At 33.3% G+C, this 17,404-nt stretch overlaps 1 protein-coding gene across 1 annotated transcript in view; it reads left to right on the forward strand.

Moving 5' to 3' along the window:
* LOC127544326 (phospholipid-transporting ATPase ABCA3-like) overlaps positions 1-17,404 on the forward strand; it is a 225,225-nt gene that overhangs the window by 83,640 nt on the left and 124,181 nt on the right. Inside the window, exon 11 of the mRNA XM_051970919.1 lies at positions 12,291-12,420. Coding sequence (XP_051826879.1) covers positions 12,291-12,420 — 130 coding nt within the window. The remainder of the gene's footprint in view (positions 1-12,290; positions 12,421-17,404) is intronic.

Raw genomic sequence — 17,404 nt, forward strand, 5'->3', positions numbered from 1 at the left:
GGTCTCTTCTCTCAAATGTATAAGGAACTAAATCAATTTATTTTTAAAAAGAAAAGCTATTCCCTAATTGATAAATGATTAAAAGATGTGAACTGTGCCCAAAGGGTTATAAAATCATGCATATTCTTTCACCTAACAATACTAATACTAGGTATGAATCCCAAAAGAATTTTTTTAAGGACTTATATATGGACAAAATATAACAGCTCTTTTCTCAGAGCAAAAAATTGGAAATTGAGGGGATACCCATCAACTGGGGAATAGCTGGATAAATTGTGGTATATGATTATAATGAAATACTATTATTCTATAAGAAATAATGAGTAGGGTGCTCTTAGAGAAACCTGGAGTGTTCCCCATGAGTTCATGCAACATGAACTGTACTGTGTACGAAGTAATAGCAATGTTGTAGGATCATCAGCAGTAAATGATTTTGCTATTCTTTGCAGTACAGTGACCCAAGACAATTCTGAAGAACTAATGATGAAAAATCTAATCTGTAAAAAGAACTGATTATGTCTGAATATAGATTGAAGCATATTTTTTAAACTATTTTTCTTAAAGTTTTGGGGAGAAGGGGATATCTATATTTTCTTTTGTAATATGACTTCTTTGGGAATGTTTTGCATAACTTCACATGTACTTATCAGTGGAGAAGTGGGGAGTAGGAAGGGTGAGAATCTGAAACTCAAAGTTTTAAAAACATGTTAAAAATTGTTTTACCTAGGACACTAATACACTAATATATAATACACACACACACACACAAATATAGATCATATATAGTATATACATATACAGACAAACATATATAGAAACTTAAATATAGAGAGATATCCATATACATGCATATATTTACATGTATCTAGATTCTATAATCATACATATACATATATACATTCATATATATCTGGATAAGACTATATTATTCAGTTTGTCCTCTGTTTCTCTGAAAGTGAATGCCATCATTTTTCATAAGTCCAAGTCTCTCCATATTTTTCCAAATGCTTCAGCTCATCATTTCCTACACCACAGTAGTATTCCAACCTTATATTGTTTAATTATTTTAAATAGTCTAAAACAATATTGATTGATATAGCTGGCATGTATAGTTTCTTTACTTATCTCTTCATTAACTCTATTTTGGCTTTAACTTTGAGATCATGATTACTACCTCTGCTTTTTATTACATAATAAATTTTATTCCTGATCTTACTTACTTTGTGTGTACTTATTTCCTTCTCTCCTCACTTTTCTGCTTTATTTTTTACCTGCTGCCTTGCCTTCCTGTTATTTAACAAAAAATCTATTCCCCCCTTTAAAGATATCTCCTTTATTCTTTCCCCCAACCTCTTCCCCTTGCTCTCTTGTTTTTATTCCCCCCCATTCTTTTGTCCCCTTATTTCTTTCATATAGAAGGCTTTTATATCCTTATAAAGATATATATATTGTTCTCTGTTTAACCCATTCCCAATAAGAGTAGGGTTCCAGAACTATTAGTCCTCCTCTCCCATCTAATTCCTCAGTTCTTCCTCTCACATCTTATTTGCATAAGATAATTACTTTTTTAAACAATTTTAGAATCACATCATACTAGCTTTAACCCAATCTTTTTTTTTCCAAACAACTCAATTACTAATGACAGTCTTAGACAAATGGTTTACATTTCCTTGTTTTTATTGGATCACTTGTAATTAGTCTTTGATGTTTACCTTATATTTCTCTGTATCTTGTATATCAACTTTTTTATAGTTTTAGTCTTTTTGCAACAAAATCTGAAAGCATGGCAATTAAGTGAATGTCCCTTTTTTGTTTTTATGTTAAGGACTATGCTTAAAGGGTATAATTATTTTCAGCTGCAGTTCAAAAACCTGGGGACTAATGGATTTGGCTATTATATTCGTATAGGTTTTCCTTGTAAGAGCTCTTTCAAGTGGTGGTTGGTTGACTTTTTTCTATTTTTACTTTCCCTTCATGGCAAGAAAGATTGCGACAGCAATATGGGCAGCTGCAACAGGAAGCCAGCTAGCAGAGGGGATTGGAGATGAAAGGCCATCGCAATGGCAATGCGAGCAGCTGTGAAAAGACGCCAGCCAGCAGTCTTTCCTTCTGCTTCCCTTCCTACTCCCCTGCCTCCACCCACCAAAAACGTCATTTCCTATACAACACATCAGGACTTGCACAAAGAGTGTGCCATTCTTTCTCCAAGCATATATATCAATAGAGTATGATCCAATTACTATTTAGTCTCACATGCTTGGGACCTCAGTGCATCAACTCAAGCCTCAGCCCATTACATCTCCCGTTTCTTTTATTTTAGAACACAGGTGGTCATGCCATCCCTGACTCCTCAGGGAGGTCAGAGCCCCCAAGGGGAGGCGATCACACCCTCCCTGACATCTCAGGAAGGGGGATGAAAAGCACCAAAAGGAAGTAGGGGTTGGGGTTTCTGGGCTGAAGGGTCTTATTATGCACAAATCCATCAGCATGGGAGGTATTACACAAGCACATGGCAATAATGCAGAGGCTATTAGTGATGACTCTCCCCACAGTCAGTGCAGGCTTGATGTGGTGTAACAAACATGAATTGTACACACAAGTAATGGTATAACTAACAAATATAAATCAACATGGTATTGTATAAGATTGCCAGAAGTCCTAGAAAGAGAGTGTGTAAACAGCAGTCACACATATGCCTTCTTCAGCAGCCAAGGGATAGTCCAAAACCAATCTATTGTCCATTGCTTCACATATCAGGGAATCCAATGATCCCCCCAAGTTTTTGAAGTCCTGCAAAAGTCTTTTTATGTATTAGGGAATCCAATGATTCTACTTTCATTCTTCTAACACTTCAGGACAGTTTTCTTTAAATATTTCTTTTATTGTTATATCAAGATACTTTTTCTGATTATAGCTTCCAGGTAATCCAATTATTCTTATATTTTCTCTCTTTGTCTGTTCTCTAGATCAGTTGTTTTTCTTAAGAGGTGTTTCAAATTCTCTTCTGTTTTTTCATGGTCTCTTAAAACTTCACTGACTTCTCCTTGCCCAATTCTAATTTTCATGGAGTTATTTTTTTAAGATTCTGAATCTCCTTTTTCAGTTGATTGATTTTCTTTTCATAACCTTCTTGTTCTTCTTGGATTGTTTTTTTTTCCTTAAAAAAAAGTTTTTTCTCAATCTGTCATTTGATTTTTAAAGTTTTTTGGTTTTGTTTTTGCTGAGGCAATTAGGGTTAAGTGACTTGCCCAGGGTCACAGCTAGGAAATATTAAGTATCTGAGGCAAGATTTGAACTCAGGGCATCCTGACTTCAAGGCTGGTGCTCTATCCATTGTGCCATATAGCTGCCCCCTGATTGTTAAAGGCTTTTAAAAATCTTTTATGATTTCTTTTTGGTATGTGACCATTTGACATTACTTTTTAAATTAGAAAATACTTTTTTTTGCTTCACTATCTATGTTTGGTTCTTTTTTCCTTTCCTTGCTCATTATTTTTTAATTTATAAGAGCTTGTTATTGTAATCTTGGCTAATCCTGTTTCTGGCTTCAAGTTCTCCTTAATTCTTCCCTCTGGTCAAGAACTAAAATCAAGAACTTCCCTCCTCCCACAAGAGCTCACAAGTAGTGGAGTCTAGCCCCATTGTTTCTTCTGGTCTGGGCTGTACAGTTGTGTCTGGCATCCCTTATCAGCAGAGATTCCCTCCATCTTCCCCTGCTAAGAAATCTAACTCCCCATATTTTCCAAGAGGTGAAAATTCCTATGGCTAGAGTTGAGGTTACCTCCCAATTCAGCTAACCCCTGAGCTTCCTGCTTGTTGTTTCAGTGGAGCTAGCCTGGAGGTGTTTACACTGGCCAAACTCTGTCTTAAACTCTTCACTGCTTGTTTGTAGAGGATGACTGTTCTGTCCCAATTGTTGTTTATTTTCAACCACTCTACATTTGACCTGAGGCACTATTTTGTTTAGTTAGTATGGAAAATCTGGAGCGCTTGGAACTTTCTGGCCTATTCTGCTATCTTCTCAGAATCTTCTCCAGAAGTTTAATTTCAAAGTGAGGGAAACAGCTTACATGCAAAGGAACTGTGTGCCAAGGACTCTGCCTCTAGTGGAGGGGATCTGAGGCAATATGGGAAGATCTTAATACCTATGGTTATGCTACTGTAAGTTGTAGACCTGACCATAAGAGGTAACAACAACAATGAGACAAGTTTGCTTCTTGCCAGCACTTGTCAAAGCAATGTAATAACTTTATGAAATTCTGGGATTTTGCTGTGGCTGAGATCATTCAGGGGGTAAATACAAAGAATTATTATTATATTAAGCTCTTGGCTCAGCTTGCTTACTGGATATTAGGTCTAGAAAACAAAGTATCTCCTAATATATTTATATTTCTTACCTCTTTTATGGAGGAAATGAACAATTTTTCTTTGGATTATTTAGACAACATAAGTATACTTTTAAGTGTAACTTAAGAAGTTGCCTCTTTGACATTTAGAGTGTGTGCAGAAGTTATTTCTTCCTTTCTCAATATTTTTTGCATCCTTATTTTCACTTGTTTACCTTTTGATGCCAGGGCTTTGGAATGGGAATGGGAATGGGAAAGAAAGTAAGATTATGCTTTTTGCTACCAAATTCTGATATTTTTGTGGGCAAGTATATGGCAACAATAGGCATTCCCATTATCCCCACTATTCAATATTATGCTAGAAATGGTAGCCTTAGCAACAAGCAAAGAAAAGGAAATTGAAGAAATTAGAACTAGGCAACAAGGAAACAAAATTATTCTTTGTAGATGATATAATGCTATACTTAAGAAAATCCTAGAGAATAAAATAAAAACTAAGTAAAATAATTTAATAACTTGAGCAAAGTTTTAGGATATAAAATACACATTTATCATCATCATTTCTGTATATTACTCACAAAGCTCAGCAACATGAGATAGAGAAATTATATTTAAAATAACAGTAGACAATATAAAATTCATGGGAGTTTTTCTACCAACACAAACCCCAAATTATATAAACACAATTTTAAAAATACTTTTTGCACAAATAAAAGTAGCTCTAAATAATTGAGAAAATATCAATTGCTCATGAGTAGGCCAAGATAATGTAATTAAAATGACAATTCTACCTAAAGACATTTATTTATTCAGTGCCATACCAAATTCCCCAAAATTATTTTATAGAACTAGAAAAAAAAATCATCTGGAGGAATAAAAGATCAAGAATATCAGGGAAATTCAACTAAGTTAAGTATAATCCAGAATGGAAAAAAATGCCAGATTTAGGATTTTATTGCAAAAAATGACCTGAATTTAATAGGAAATTTGATATATAAAATGCAAGAGAAAATATAAGGTAAACATCAAAGACTAATTACAAAGGACTCCGTAATGATAAACAGTTTATGTTTTATATGTGGAAATATAAACCATATATCCAAGATTGTCATTAATAAGTGGTCAATTACTGAGTATGATGAGATTCTAAAAAGCAAAAAGTGTAGGAAAAGGTAAATAAAAGAGTATTTTATATGAATGAGGTATGAGAGGAAGAACTAACACAGAGAAATTAGATTGGAGAGGAGTGGTGATAGTTCTGGAACCCTATTTTCATTGGGAGTAATTTAAAAAGAAAATTAGATAGATATATAGATATTAAAAGAGAGAGATAGAGGTATTAAAAAATCTAAATTCAGAAAGAAATGAGAATAAGGGGATAAGGAAAGGGGAAGAGGATAAAGGAGGGAATTTTTAGAGGGAATCCTGTTCACATCAGATCTGGGTTTTAGAAAGGAATAAAAGTCTTTTGAATTTATAAATAAGAAGATGAGAGAATAGGACAGGAATGGGGTAGGATTTGTAGATTAAGTAGAATGGAATAATGAGGGAAGGTAAGGTGGAGGAAGAAGATAAGGAGAGTACTTGAATGGAGGGAGTCAAGATAGTGGGTAGAAATAAAGCAGAGGGATCAGGAAGAATAGGAAATAATAGATAAACACAAAAATAATAAGGTTCAGGGGTAGAATTTATCAGGTAGAAAAAGGCAGGAGTAGTAATCATTGATCTGAAATTAAAACTAAAATAGATTGTCAAAAAAAAAAGGGAAACTATACTATATGTTAACCATATTAATATTGTTTTAGACTATTTAAAATAGACTAACTAGATTACTTAAAATGCTAGACAGTATAAGGTTAGAATATTGCCATGGTATAGGAAATGATAAATTGGTGGATTTAGAATAATATGGAAAGACTTGGACTAATAAAGGAAGTTGTTATCCACCTTCAGAGAAACGGAGTTCAAACAAGTGTAGTATGGTCTCACATAGATGTACATGAATGTATGTGTGTATACAATTAGAGATATGTATATGTGAATGTGTATATACATATATGTGCACATATGTGTACATATATATGCACACACATATGCACTTAATTGAAGTCTTCTTGGGGGAAGCAAGGACAGGAAAGGGAGGAAAAGCATAAGATAAAAAGGGCACAGCAGAGAACAAAGAAAATCTACAAGGATGCAAAGAAATGATGAACAGCTTTGAATGCAATGTTTTCCTTCATTCTTGAAGAGGACCAAAAGGACATTATTATATTAAGAGTTGAGTTACAATTTGTCTGACTGGCTGATCAGACCAACACAAACTCGGAATGCTCTACCACCAATTCGACACAAATAATCCCTATGAACATTTAGGGTAACTTCTCTAACTTTGCATATCTTGTGTTTCTTCTGAGCTACATCAATTTTGCTTTGTTCATAGATCACAGCACCTTCTTTGATGAGGGCATGCCACTGTGCCAGTGTCTGCCATGTCATACAATCAATTCTAAAGTTATTAAGAGAGACATTGCAAATGTCCTTGTATCACTTTTCCTATCTTGTGAGTACTTAACCCTATGTGAGGTCTCCATAAAATAATATTTTTTGCAAGCACACATTTGACATTTGAGCAGTGTGGCCAGCCCAATGGAATTGTGCTTTCTTCAGTAGAATTGAAATGTTTGGCAGTTTAACAAAAGAAAAGCTACAAAGAAGCAAAAAATGGACAGCTCTCAACACAATGTTGAATATTATTATAAAGGTTTTCTTGACATGGAAATGTACTGTTTCATATTTTGATTCTCTTATGTTCTGCTATGCACATGGCAAAATCTATTTTTTTTCCTATTTTGGATTTAAGTCTGAGAAAATGAAGGAAGAGGAGAGAGGGATAGATGGAGGGACATTAAGGATATTGATGAAGAAAATGCAAAGGAAAATACCCTACTATAGCAGATCTAAAACTATAGTATAAAGTGACAATTATTAAAACTATTTGATACAAACAAAGAAATAGAGTGGTGCATCAGTAATATATATTAAGTACAAAAGACACAGTAGCAAATGATGATAATAATTTACTGTTTGATAAATCCAAAGATTCCAGTTTCTGGGAGAAGAATTTAGTATTTGACAAAAACTGCAAGGAAAATTGGAAAATAGTATAGCAGAAACTAGATAAAAACCAGCATCTCACACCATTATACTAAGATAAGATCAAAATGAATTAGTCATAAAGAGTGATGTTATAAACAAATTAGGACAGCAAGGAATAGTTTTCCTTTCAAATCTACGTATAAGGAAAGAATTTATGACCAGACAAGAGATAACAGAGCATTATCAGTTTTTACACAACAAGACCAGTATAATCAATATTAGAAGGAAAGCAGACATCTGGGAAACAGTTTTTACAAGGGTTTCTGATAAAGACCTCATTTCTTAAATATGAGTATTGAGTCAAACTTATAAGACTAGAAGTCATTCCCCAATTAAGAAATGGTCAAAGTATCTGAATAAGCAGTTTTTTGAAGAAGAAATCAAAGCTATCTACAGTCATATGAAACATGCTCTAAATCACTGTTGATTACAGAAATGCAAATTAAGAAAACTCTGAAGTACCATTTCATACCTCTCGGATGGGCTAAGATGACAGGAAAAGAGAATGATAAATGTTGAAGAGGATGTGGGAAAACTGGGACACTGACACATTGTTGGTGGAGTTGTGAACTGATTGAACCATTCTGGAGAGCAATTTGGAACTTTGCCCCAAAGGCTATATAACAGAGGGAAAAGGAATCACATGTGCAAAAATGTTTGTAGCAGCTCTTTTTGTGGTGACAAGGAACTGAAAATTGAGTGGATGCCCATAAATTGAAGGATAGCTGAATTAGTAATGGTATGTGAAGGTATGAAATATTGTTCCATAAGAAAAGATGAGCAGGCTGATTTCAAAAAAGTCTAGAACGATTTACATAAATTGATGCTGAGTGAAGTGAGCCAAACCAGCACAACACTGGACATAGTAACAATAAAATTATGTGATCAACTGTGATGAATTTGGTTCTTTTCAACAATGTGGTGATTCAAGGAAATTCCAATAGATTTGGGATGGAAAATGCCATTGGCATCTAAAGAAAGAACTCTCTCTCTATATATATAGTTATATATATATAGAGAGAGAGATATCTAGCTAATATATATATATATATATAATATATATATATATTAGCTAGACCTGGATTCATGAAAACCTGCATTCAAATTCAGCTTCAGACACCTGCTATGTGACCTTGAGCAAATCGCTTAATCGCTTGTCTCAGTTTCCTTCCATGTAATGGGAATAATACTAGCACCTAGTGTTGCTGTGAGGATTAAATGAGATAATACTTGTAAAGTACTTTGAAAACCTATATAAATGCTAATTGTTACTGTTATTCTTTATAAAATAATTGCTAAGTTCTGGATGTGATCAGCACCAAATAATATTACAAAGCAATTATCAGTAAGTCACTTGCACTGTTTAGAATATCATCTCCCTACTATTAAAACCTTGGACTGTGCTCCCGGGTAGCTAAATTTTGATGGAAGAATTTTAGCCTAATTTTATTCAGAACCAATTCTCCACACCATTCCCAACCAATTCCATATCACCCCCACCAGGTTTCCCTTTATGTTTTCAACACTTTAGAACAGAAATTTCTTGAGTACAAGGACTATCTTCCTAGCTTATATCTGTATCCCCAGAATTTAATACAGTACATAGAACATAGTGAATATTTCATAAATGCTTTATTTAACTACCTTGGCAAGAAAATACTTATTTTTTCTTTCATGTTTTCAATCAATAAAAATGTGCGTTCTCTACTTCCAACTTCCTTCACCCCCAGTAGAAAAAGAAAGAAAAACAAATTCCTCTTACAAACATATATAAACAAAGAAAAAGGAGGGGAAGGGGAATATGTTGGGGTCAGGAGGAACATTAGGGAAATTTTATCACATAACTGAGGTGCATTAGAAGTGTATACAAACAGAGGAAAGAAGAAATACTTTATTTTTACTCTCATTTGCATTCTTCAAAGGAGAGAAGAGTACCTGCATAGAGATGGATACAGAAATATATTTCAAAAGGAAAATAAAGAAAAGGGAGAATTAGAAGGAAATAATATTAAAGGAGATTGGCCCTAAACAAAACAGATGCTTAACTAAGGATAAAAAAAAATACATAACTCTTTTAAGTGACAAAGAATTGGAAAGTGACTTTTATTGAGTGGCTTTGAAAAGAATTTTTTGATTTTGTTTATTATACAATTTCCCCCAAGTTTTTCTTCACCTAATTTTGAAAAGTTTGATTTTTTAAAATCTACATAAATCAAGGCCTTTCTTCCTTAACATTCCATGCTTCCCTGACATTCCTTTGTTTATGTTTTTTCATTTGCCTAGAATGCTACTCTATCTTCATTTTCCCTCTCTCTCTTACCTATCACCTCAAGGAATTTTTAATTGTATTTCTCCTACCTTCATTGACTTCTTTAATTTTTGGAATATTTCTTTAGAACCTGCCTTTTGTGGTTTGCTAATTGTGGTGAAGAAATAACTTGTGTTATCAAAATCTATGCTGGTGTAGCACCAGCTTCTACCGAGTAGTAGCTTCTACTTAGCTAGTTTTCTATGTGGACATAATGATGTGCTATACCTTTTATTTAACAACCAGACTACATAAAATCAACCATTTGATTATGGAACAATATCTTTTTTGGTCCCAGCAACTCTTAAAAGACAATTAAGTTTTAGAGAGGTTGTGATCTAAAATGGTATTGGGTAAACCCACAGCAACATAATCAGAAGTCTTAGAAGTGTTCTATAAATATTTTATAAATGTTTTCCCTGCCTCCCCAATTTACATTCACTAAACTTTGAGCAAAGTGGCTATGCATTATATTTCTTTTGTATACTCTATAATAGTAGTGTCAAAATCAAATAGAAAGGGAAGTCTATTAAACTATAAACTTGCAGCCACATATTTACTCAGAAAGTTACACATTAACATTATATGTATACTATTGTATTTTTATTTATTTTGCTAAATGTTTCCCAGTTACATTTTAATCTGGTTCTTTCTGCATCTGAGAGTTTTGCATTTTTGAAACCTTTGTCCTACAACATCAACTATTCTTAAGACATTGTTACCCCTCAATAAAAAGTATTATTAATTAGTTTATTCAAGACAATGTATAAATCATATATCACGTGGTATGGTACCTCAGTTTTTTCAGGGGAAAGAATTGTTCTCTTTAATGTCTCTTGCTAGTTTCATTTTCTTTCCAACTCTTAACTTTTCAAATCTTGATTCTACACAATCATAACATTTAAATTAATTTCTAGCTTTCTGGCAATCTGTAGATTGCCCATTTTTATCTACTTTGTCTTTTATTCTAGCCAGGAATTCAAATTTAGTATCCAAAAATAAACTCATTTTTTCCTTTTAAAGAAATCTTATCCCTTTTCAGAAATTTTGTATCGTTCTCAACTTATATTTTCCATCCCTGCCTGAGAAATTTTTCTGATATATCCCTCTAGCTAGGTCCCTCCTCTATTTAAAATATTTAGCTTTCCCAAAATAATCATGAGGAATTGCACCTACTTGGACTGGAAGTAGTGCTTTCACTTTCTGTTCTATGCCAAAGTCCTGCAATTTGGATTTGGTTAAATCCTGGGAACCTAGCTTCTAATGAGAAGAAACTAGATTCCCCGTAAGTCTTTCACTCTGTAGCTTCAGGAACATTTTCATTATAACTTCTGTCACGGTTAACATCTAGAGGTCTCCATAAAACCAGGAACAAAAAAAGTGCTCATATGATAGTGTGAATCAAATATAGAAAGCTGTTCCTACACACAAGATTTTATAACCACAAAAGACTCAGTGCCCATTTAACAGAAAAATTTAGGATTCAATAATTTAATTTATAGTTGATAGTAGAGGCAGATATTTAAATTCCATTTGTTCTGAATTTGGCCTCAGTACTTACTAGTTCTTTGATCTCAGACAAATCACTTCAGCTTTGTCTGCCTCCGTTTCTTCAGCTATACAATGGAGATAGTAATAACACATTTTCCCCAGGATTGTTTTAAAGATCAAATGAAATATTTGTAAAGCACTTAAAACATTGTATGGCACATAGTAGCACTTAATAAACTCTTGTTTCCTTACTTACTTCTTTTGTCCTTTCCTTTCTCCCTCCTTTCTTTCCTTACTCTATTCCTCCCTTACTTCTTTCCCTCATGAAGCATCCTTAAGATTTCCTTCTCCTCTGTTTTTCAACAGAAATTTTCAATTGGAAATGATTTCTTCCTCCTCAATTTTCTCATAATATTTCGCTTGAACCTTTTTTGTACTTTTAATATTTGTCTTTGTATTATCTGTGCCCTCATCTTTACCCCATTAGATTGCAAAAGGATATATTACAGGACATTCTCATAGTCCTAGAATAGTTTTGAATTATGAAATCTTAATGAAAATTTTCTTAACTCAAAACTGCACTAAGACTTTAGAATATCCAAAGTGCCTATCTTTATATTCTTGGTGCCTTACACAGATAGGAACTTTATAAGTATTTGCTATTATTTATCCCTTCTGCATTGAAGATCCCAACATGAAATTATGATGACAGTGCACTCACATTAATTAAAATTAATTACCAATTAATTTTAATATCATTTCAAAAAACTTTGAAATTGGTTTTCTTTACAGTTTTACCCCATTATTTAGTGCTAAGTAAAAGTATTTGTCACATTTGAATTTTCTAAGTCTGATGATATGATATGATTTTTAAAAAAGGGTTAGTTGCTATTGAATACTTCCTCTGTTGCAAAATTCTCTAGAAGTATATTTATTTCTAATTTCTAATAGAAATATTTAGAAATAGTCTCTGTTTCCTTTTTCTACAGACTTTTAAAAAGGGAAAACAGAGAAAAGAAGCTGTTAGAAACCTGAATTTGAACTTGTATGAAGGGCAAATCACTGTTCTTCTAGGACATAATGGAGCAGGGAAGACTACTACACTATCCATAATCACAGGTATGTATTTAAAAGTACATGCCAGTTGAGAAGATGGATAACTTCAGATGATAATTAATTTTTTTTAGGATCTAAGGAAAATTATTTTTAAGCATCACATGTTCATGCCTTCTCTTTTCTTCCCCCAAATGTGTGGTTTTCATTTCAGCATTTACCAAATCTAGAAAAAATATTGACTATAGAATCAGATAATATAAATTCAAATCCTGCTTTTATATTTTCTGTGCTGTGACCTTGGACAAATCATTTAATCTTTCTTCTAGCTTGGGGGAAAAATTGAGTATATGTGAATTCTTAATAGAAATGTATTGTATTGAATTTTAACAGAAGTGTGAATTTTGGTCCCTCATGTAATGCTTAGCTATGTTATATATTAATGAGACTTCCCCATAGGCCTTATCCAGACAAATTCTAATACATATTCTCCTTAAATGGCTTACCAGTTATTTGTAGCTAATTTTTTTTTCTCCATCTTGCATGTTTCCCTACTACATTTTTGTCTTTTTTGGGTCTTCACCTATACAAGTTGCCAATCTTCCTGTGATGGCTGATGGCCCTGAGCTAGAAACTATATTATTTCCAAGTTTTTTGGTTTGATATCCTGAGATGTCTGTCTCTTAATGTCTGAGAGAAGGTGGTTATTATGATGGTAGTAGTTTGACTTGACTTGCCTGGAGCATGCTGCTTCTTTTCTCTCTTGTAGGGCAGTGCTTCTTAAACTTTTTTCACTTGTGACCTCTTTTTGCCCAAGAAAGTTTTACATAACCCTGGATATATAGGGATATAAAATAGGCATACAAATCAAACATTTCCTGATAATAAAACATAAAGAAATTTATTTTTAAAAATTCTTTGGTATATTATAATCTTACTATTTATTAAAGATGAAAGCAAATTTAAATACTAATAGGATTGATGTAGTTATTTATTTTTATATAAAGAATTAAATCTTGGCAATATATCCTATACCTTTTACTATTGCCAAATTTTTCAATACTCCCACACTCAGTTATACAACTCCATGTGGAGTCACAGCCCACAATTTAAGAATCTTTGCTTTAAAGTTCCTTGCCATTTAAAATGGGCTCACTTGCCTTCCCAATATGTGGCAGTTGATGGGTATGGCTGGTCCCTTTTCCACATGAGCTGTTAATTTGACTGACAGCTACAAGAGCTGTGCTGGAAGCAAGACCAATAGTTTAGGACAAACCTTCTTAAACTATGGGTCATTATTCAATATGGGATCGCATAACAATGTGGATTTGTGAAATTATGATTTATTACCAATAAATGTTTAATTTGTATACCCTATTTTATTTACCTATATACAGGGTAAAAATTTCTCAGGTGAAAAGGAGTTAAAAAATTTTAAGAAGCCCTGGTCTAGGATATCTTACCCATTGTGGAGCTCTTATATCTATATGCTTTTTAGTATCATTTGATTAGCAGTGGCTTCCTTTAGTAATAAGGAAGGTGAATAGTTTCTCTACAATGATTTTTCCCCATTAGTGATACCTATGGGGAATGAGATGGAAGCAAGTCAAAGAACCACTTAGTATGATAATTTTACCATATATTCTCCTATTTGATACTATATTGTTGTTCCAAATCATGTGAATAACAAAATGGAGCACTTGACGTTTTCTCTAATTCCTCACTACTTCTCAAATCCTTCAAAAACAAAAATTAGGCCCCAAAGATAAAGTTTCTTCATCTCCATGGTCTAGAACATTCAGCATCCAAAGGATTTAAAAAAAAAAAACAACTCTAAAACCTATGAACTAAAGCTCATTGACCTTGAATTTACTTAGCACCCTTCTACTACCTTCTGCAATACTGGCAATGAGGCTGCACTAGCAGACTCAACAACTTAACACCAGTTTACAATAAAACCGATATCTGCAGCCTGGTTCTCCCTCCATCTTGGTAGTGCTATGGAGACACTGGCTTCAAGCTATGGAAATGTGCTCTAGCCATGACAGAAAGGCAGCAGGCTATAGTCTTTTAAAAAACAAAAGCTTCCTAGAGGTCACAGAACTAAGAAAGTGAGAGAGAGGACTCTAGGACAGGACATCATGTGTATGGGGGAGGATTTTGCAGCACTCTAATTAGCAGGAAAGAGCATAGTATCCAGCTGGGACCAGTTCTGACAATCCAAAAGTCATTTAGAATAGAGATCTAGGCTGGTAAACCATAAATTGGTCAACATGGGAAGAGGATGAGATACTTTTTAAGATCCAGCCCTCAAAAAAATCAGAGAGAGGGACAGAATCAGAAATTGAAGGGGGAAAGAATGAAATTAACAAAGATTTGAGGATGAAAAAACTGAAAGATTTTGAATATAAACAGATAAATCAACAGGAGGAAGAATAAAATACAACCTCCAAATCTAGTAAAAAAAAAAAAAGTTCATGTATTTATAAATACTGCAAAACAGAAAAATCATTCAATTCTTGGTGAGACACAGGATCCTGTGGAATGTGAGGAAAACACAGAATGACCACACACCATTCCTGAGTGCTTAAAAATAGAAATGAGAATTAGGAGAGCAGAATTTATGTCCTGCACAATAAAAAATGAACAGAACAGAAAAGCTGGAATTTGCAATGGCAAGCTTCACCAAAGAAACAAAAGAGAAAGCAATATTGGAAATACAATCCAGGAAAAAAAGGCAAAACAAAGCAATATTGAAAGAAAATGTGATCACTGGGCAAACAAAACATATAGATCTCAAAGGATGTATAGAAACAATCTGAGAATCAATCATAGGTATCCATAAACATAAGATAAAATCTTTGACACCACGATGAAGGAATAATAGAAGAGAACTGCTGGAAATTTCTTAACATAAAAGAATACCAATTGGAAGAATTTATGAGCTTGTCTCCAGAAAAAAAAATTCTAAGGATACAAACTCTGAGATACATAGTGGTTAAATTTAACAGTTAGGTTAAGAAACAAGTTCTTCAAGTAATCAGGAAAAAAAAATTTCTAACAGTTAGGTTAAGAAACAAGTTCTGCAAAAAAAAAAAAAAATTCAAATAGAAAGGAAATTTGAATAATGTAAGACTAGAAAATATATGAAGAAATGGAATAATGTGTTCTGAAGGATGTGGGATGCAGCCCAGGGTTATCCTATCATGAAGACCTAAACTTAACCATACATGAAAGATAAATGTTTACCAATAAACATTTTTTTAAAAACCAGAACTGAAGAAATTATTTGCTTCTCAGACACTCCAAGCAACAATAATGCAGGACAAGTGAATAAATGTAGCAGCCAAAGACAGCAATTGTGACAGCAGAGAAAGCATTAAGATAAGTCTTTTAAAATTTACACAAGGAAACAATCTGGTAGAAATCTGGTTGTAATAACAGTGACAAAGCACACAGAACATGACGAACAGAAATTAATGACACTTATCCTGTGAGTAAATCAGTGTGGAACTACATTCCAGCATGAGAAGATACATGAAAAGGAAGAAGAGAAGCAAGAGGAGAGGGAAGACTATGTGATGTGCCAAATTAAGTTCCAGCAATGAGAGGAAAGTGACTGTGGGCTCAGAAAAAGAGATTGAGTGAGGTATATGAGATACACCTGATGAATGTAAAAATGGTGGGGAGTATAAAGACACTGCTAGCTGTGGGCAGTTCTGGGAAGATAAGAGCTCTTGATCTAGGGTTCCAGGCCAGAAGAGAGATTGAAGGAGAACCTGAGGCTAGAACCCCCATCCCTCATACCCCACGACTAGAAGAATATCTGCTATAAAAGGTTATGCTACAAAATTATCAGGCCAAGGAGAAAGAATCTAACCAGAGAGAGTTGATAGGGAAGGCTGGGCTTCATCTTCAAAGGTGATACTGAAATTTTTAAATGCCGTTCCTACCTCAAAGAGTATTGTAAAATGATCACCTGCCCAAAAAAGAATTCATAGAAGAATTCAAAAAAGATTTTTAAAATCACATTAGAGAGAGATTAGAGGAAAAATAAAAATAAGAACAGTAATCCAAGAAAATCAAGACGATTATGTAAAGTCAACCAACTAAAAATGGAGATTCAGAATCTTAAGAAAATGTCTTAGAAAACTAATTATTGGGCAGAGAAGCCATCAAAGTTATAGGAGACTAATATATAATAAAATGTAAAGAATGAAAAAAATAGAAAATGTGGAGGGCTTCTCATAAGAAAAACAACTGAGCAGATCAAGAAGACAAAAATAAGGATAATCAGATGACATGAAAACTATGATTAAAAAAAAGAATTTTGATACAATAATACCATAAATAAAGAAAATTGAAGTGTTAGAACATGAGGGGAAAGTAGAAATATAAAAAAAAATCTAACTTCTGAAAAAAAAATTTACAGTTAACATAAAATTCACAGTAACATCATAAATTTTACAGTAAAATTTACAGAAACATCATAGTTTAATTCCCAAACCCCCAGGTCAAGGAGGAAAGATAACCAGCAACAAGGGAAAAAAATTCAAATATTGTGGAGCCACAATTAGAATCACACAGGGACTAATACCACCCCCACAACACCTAAAACCACATCAAGATCTTAAAAGAGAGCAGGTCTTGGAACACTTTATGTCAAGGAGTAAAAGAATTGGGGTTGCAACCAAAAATATCATACTCAGCAAAAGTATGCATAATCCTGAATAAAAAAAAATAGATACTGAATGAATTTCCAGACTTTCAGAATTTTTTCCAGACTTAAAAATTAATAGAAAATTCAACATAAAATCCAAGTGAAAATATGAAAGTTTAATTTTGATAATGATTTCAATAATGACAAAATGTTTACTTTTTATACATAGAAATGTAAACTATGTGTCTTAAGATTTTTAATTTTTTTCGAGCTTTTTTAGTTGCATGCCCAATTCATTGATCTTCTCTTCCTCTATTTTATGCAAGGATCTAAAGATATAAAATTTCCCCTAACAACTGCTTTGGCTACATTCCATAAAATTTAGTATAT

The sequence above is a fragment of the Antechinus flavipes genome, chromosome 1 (assembly GCF_016432865.1).
Source record: "Antechinus flavipes isolate AdamAnt ecotype Samford, QLD, Australia chromosome 1, AdamAnt_v2, whole genome shotgun sequence".
NCBI lineage: Eukaryota > Metazoa > Chordata > Mammalia > Dasyuromorphia > Dasyuridae > Antechinus > Antechinus flavipes.